The following is a 5,050-nucleotide window of genomic DNA, read 5'->3' on the forward strand; positions in this document are numbered from 1 at the left end:
TCTGAGAAGAGTATCTGCTACACTCAGCTCAGTATTATGAGCTGCTGTATAATGCTGAATGTGAGCAGAAGCCCAAAATGCCCAGCTTATGAATGAACTACTCACTGAGGTAGAACATAAATAGCCTTAGTGATAGGGAGATACCTTTTGAGATATCTCACTATCACACCGCTCTCTGGAGAAGATGCATCACTCTCATGTCTCCTGTGGGATTTTCTTTATTCTTGATCTTTTCTCTCTCCTCTCTCTCTCTCTGATTTGCATAGTTGACCTATCACACACTGGTGCTGAGTCATTATTAAGTGTCGGCATTCTAAATTATCCCCCCCACCTGCCATCTCTCCCACCCCGTCTCCTCTGCGAGGCAGACGCTGCACAGCAGGAGAAAAGCAACAAAATGCTAATTCTCTTCTTAAAAAGAAACTAGCTACACCAGAGCTCAATGTGAAAAACAAAACACAAGCTAATGAACAATTCTGTAGAAGAAAGAAAAACAAATAGCACTTCTGAGGCTCCGTGGTTCATTTAGAACTTTATTTCAGCTACAGTATGTGGTTGTTTTAAAAGCACTTATTAGCAATACAGACTGAACAGCTTTCATGATGCATCGCGTACTGCATGTGTCAAACATTCATGCCAAAGAAAATACTAGGGATACAACTTCAACAGGACAGTTAACAAGTTTTTTTTGAAAATTAAGGTAGAAAATATCAGAGAGTATTAGTGCTTCTAGCTTAAAATGTTACCACAATCAATGAAAAGAATAAACGTTGTACTCAAAAAACAAACAAACAAAAAAAACGCTTTCATTACTAATAAGAGCAAATTCCCACAGTGGACCAAACTGGCCACTGCCGAGTCTCCACACAGGCAACTGCCTTTTAAAAGAGGTAAGGCAAGTTCTGACTTAAAAAGCCATGAACTTTCTTCCCAACCAAAACACTGGTGAAAAGATACCTGACACTTTCAACAACAAAATGTCTTTGCTGCACACAAGTTAGGTTTACAGAGCCCTGTTTCAGAGAAAAATCTACTGGTGATTGCTAGAAAGCTACTGACAACAAAAAGCAAATCACAAACGTATCTCAACATTAATATCAAAGCAGAATGTCTGAGAGATTTTGAGGCTACATATTAGGGACGCAGTGATACCTATAAATCCTATTTTTTCGGGCAGCCTTACAAAATAATTTATTCTACATTTCATCTTAGTGTTCTAATATAATGTACTCTCCAGCTCGATAAAGGTTGGTTTTGAGAAAAGGAAATACACTTAAATAAAAAAGTAATACAAGATAAAGAGCACCTTATCTGCAGACAAGTTATTTAACAAGTAGATTTTTTTGGAAGCAAATGGCACCGAGTCATCAATGGTAAAATCAGCAATGCTCACTGAATTGTACAATTTTTGTCGGACAATACCGCCAAGTCTTGAACCAGTTTAACATCCAAGTTGTGACAAGATACTCTTGTTACACAAATGTTTGCATTGTGCGGGTCAGTGTGTACAACAAAGTATAACAGGAGCTGATCACTGGACACAAGCTGAATGGCTTCGTGTTAATCTTGAATCACGGAAAGGCGGCTCTTAAATCCGCAGTCAGTAGGGTGTTGCAACACTGCAGTTGTTCTTGGTACAGCTTGGTAAACAATGTACGGGCGTGGCGTGCTACCTGGCAGGCAGCACTGTCTGTGTTATATTACTGAGCTGGGCAGAGTCAGTGTGGAAACGAGCTTTCACGCTCACTCAGCTGCCAACATCAGATCTACATATAGTAACAACAGCCAGACTGAACATAAACTATAACACTCACTGAACTCTGAAATGGTGCAAACGGTAATGTGTCACAAACCTGCCTTAGTGTCATGAAAAAATAAGTACTTAAAATCCAAATGAGGAGCTTCTGATTCCAATACACCTGCATAAGGATTTACAAATACAGTAAAACTGTGAGATATACAAAAGAACTTTACATGAAATGTACCAGACCGCTCTTACTCCCTCTACACTTGTGAATTAACTCTGATATTCAGCACTGTTCCAGGGTCAAATCCAGATGTGGAAATCGCCCCTTAAGTTCATATCAAAAACTGTGTCAGAAGGTGCCATCACAGACTCAAAGAGAGATCAGACACTTTACATTATCAAGTAAAAAACAGATTATGGGACGAGGAGAGGAAAAAGAAAAAGGAAAGACTGAGAAAAAGGGTGACATCTGTTAAGCAAGCAACTTTGTGGCTGCATTTAGGAAACATGATGACAGAACAGCAGAACTAATAAGTAAATTTATATTTTCCTTTTGTAACAGAAATTCTATGTGCACACCATCATACCTTTAAGAGAGCATTTGTTGTGTACAATAAGACATTAGAGAATGCCCTTGGCTGGCAGGCTGGCACGGGTGCGGTGAGGATGGTTGAGCAGCAGCAGCAGCAGCTGGTGTGGCTGTGGCATTGCGGGTGTGGTCAGTGTGAGGTTTAAGAGAAGAGATGGCAGTCTGTGGAGGGGGGATCTAGTAGAGGAGGATGCGGCGCTCGATGGCCTTGCGGCAGATGGGGCACTCGCTCATTCGGTCCCCACACAACTGGCAGGTGCCGTGGCCACACATGAAGATCATGTTCTTCAGTCGGTCCAGACACACCGGACACATAGTCTACAGAGAGGTGAAGAAAAACAATCACACTTCATGATTTGGTTGTAATGAAGTCATTTCAAATTTCAAAAAACACACAGAGGATCGCTAGCTGAGCCAGAACCTGCACAGCACATTATACAGCAGTTCTACCAAGGTGAATTATTTAGCATCCTGTCAATTATCAGCCAACCAGAAATTAATCAGCAACAATTTTCATAACCGATTAATCATTTAAATCTTTGTCACGATAAAAACACTGTATTTTTTCTGGTTCAGGCCTCTCAAATGGCAGGATTTGATCACTTCATATCATTTTTATATAACTACAGTATATATTATGTTAAATATTGTTAGGCTTTGGACTGCTGACTGGAAAAAAAGCAAAGTGAAGACACTGACTGGGAATTTGTGATGGGAATTTCTCACTATTTTCTGCCATTTTGTTTCATTTTTTACCACAGAACTAATTCATTAATTTGGAAAAATTAACAAACAGTTGAATCAGTAATGAAAATACTGGTATGTTACAGTCTTAATTCTCTAATATCTAGAATTCTAAATATATGTTTCATGTGCTCCAATGTGCATTAACGGCTGGTGGGATCTATTGTACCATTTGTATTCGTTCGCCAGTGCTCTGCTGGACAGTCACCATATGCTTTGGTTGGTTTTCACCCCTGACACATTGGTGCAAAACACTGTGTACAGATGGGATGCAAACACATTTTCACATCCACAATACTTTGGGTGCAGTTTATTAAATGCAGAGGGAGTATCACACTCACTGACCTCTGTTCTACACCACAACAAGTTACCTGTTCCTTGATGTCTTGGAGCTGTTGCTGTAGCTTTTGTACATCAGCATTGACATTGGTGTTATCCTTGTCTCTCTGCAGGGCTGGGATGTTTCCGCTGGCTGTTTGGACACAGCAGAACAATGCAGAAACAGGCTGATGAAAACTGAATTCAACTAGGCTGGGCCCACGCTAGAGGAATTTATAATCCTAATTGATTTTAAAACCTGAGAGACCACAGGCATAACGACAGCTTTAACAAATTTTTTCCCCATTTCAATCTTAAGATAGCACACTAGGCGATTCAGTCAAGAGGCAGGACCACACACGTGCTGTTTTTACTGAATGATTTCACAGAGGCTCATGTGTGCTATGTTTTGTGCAGAGAGAGAAAGAGTATAAAGACACTGAGAAGACGAAATCGGCACGGCTTAAACATTTTTCAGATTGATTTGGAAATAAAGAAACGATGAGGTTAGTGAATGCTACAAGCGGTTGTGACGCTCCCCTGCCAGCTCGCTGTCATTGGCTGTTGTGGGTGTCTGGTCAGGATTCGTTCGCTGTCGCCCCCACACTACAGGATTCCTAGTTGTAAATATCATACATGCTTGATACTTGGGACTAAAGGCTGGGGCCCTCCGAACCTGTCGGAGGCATCATGATTAGCTTTCAACACTTCACACTGGATCATTTGGCCCTAGAAGCACTTCCGACCATCCCTACGATTGTTGGGATGGGCAAATCAGCCCAAAATTGGGCTAATTATCCTGTATTGTGGGGCCGACTTTACCAGCCTAGGGACTAAACATGTTCACACTTAGCACCGCGGGCCACATCAAACGTCAGCTCCTCATGGAGATAAACTGTAATGCCAAAAAAACCAAATGCAGCCATGCCAACATTACCATTCTGATACAAGCTGGAGCCTTGTATATTTTAGAAATATGAGCTTTGTAAACATGCAAGGATTGCAAACACATGCCACTCTGAATTTCACTGTATATCAGGTCAAACCTGCACTCTAGAATACTGCGCCGGGCATAGCTCTCACTTTAACTGACTTGATTTCAGAAATTCATACTTGTAATAATTTGATATATAAACAGGCTCAGGGCAAAATGTAACATGATGCTTTTGGCACTGCAGTATCTGCAGGATACACATAATGACACAAGTGTGAAACTGCCTGAATATACTGTTTGGCCGCTCAACAAGAATTTGTTGCACTGAGGCCCTGCTGTCGACTCTGGACTGGTAAACATCTGCCAGAAACAGTGAGCACTGGTGTGTTTCTTGGCATATGCATCATCTACTGTTTAGGGTGTGTGAAGTACATCCTAAACAGTAGAGAAAGGGGAGGGGAGGGGCCAGGGCAGCACTGTGGGAAGCTCTTTAAAAACAAGGCTCTGATAAGAGAGGGGGGGTCATGGAGTTATACTTACACCAACTTAGTGCCAGATTGTTGGGCTGGAGAAGATCCTGCGATCCCCCTGCCATAGTGTTAGAGCTCCCTGCTGGGAATAACCAGTCACATTGTTATAGCAGGAGCTGTCCTCACTAGCGCAACAGTTGGCTTGAGGACCAGAACTACTCACTACAACCTCTATAGGAGGTTCAGAG

At 41.7% G+C, this 5,050-nt stretch overlaps 1 protein-coding gene across 6 annotated transcripts in view; it reads right to left on the reverse strand.

The window, feature by feature from the left end:
- Positions 1–517: 517 nt before the first annotated feature.
- The window catches only part of mib1 (MIB E3 ubiquitin protein ligase 1), a 50,762-nt gene continuing 46,229 nt past the window's right edge, over positions 518–5,050 (reverse strand). For 2 of the 6 annotated variants that reach the window (XM_020591414.1, XM_020591417.1), the window contains 3 exons: positions 4,873–4,944; positions 3,452–3,552; positions 518–2,654 (listed from right to left, as the gene is read on the reverse strand). In XM_020591414.1, the coding sequence (XP_020447070.1) occupies positions 2,514–2,654; positions 3,452–3,552; positions 4,873–4,944 (314 nt within the window). In that variant the 3' untranslated portion in view covers positions 518–2,513. The remainder of the gene's footprint in view (positions 2,655–3,451; positions 3,553–4,872; positions 4,945–5,050) is intronic. The other 4 variants (XM_020591418.1, XM_020591416.1, XM_020591419.1 and 1 more) reach the window with 2 other exon arrangements.

Source organism: Monopterus albus, unplaced genomic scaffold, assembly GCF_001952655.1.
Source record: "Monopterus albus unplaced genomic scaffold, M_albus_1.0 scaffold14.1, whole genome shotgun sequence".
NCBI classification, from domain to species: domain Eukaryota; kingdom Metazoa; phylum Chordata; class Actinopteri; order Synbranchiformes; family Synbranchidae; genus Monopterus; species Monopterus albus.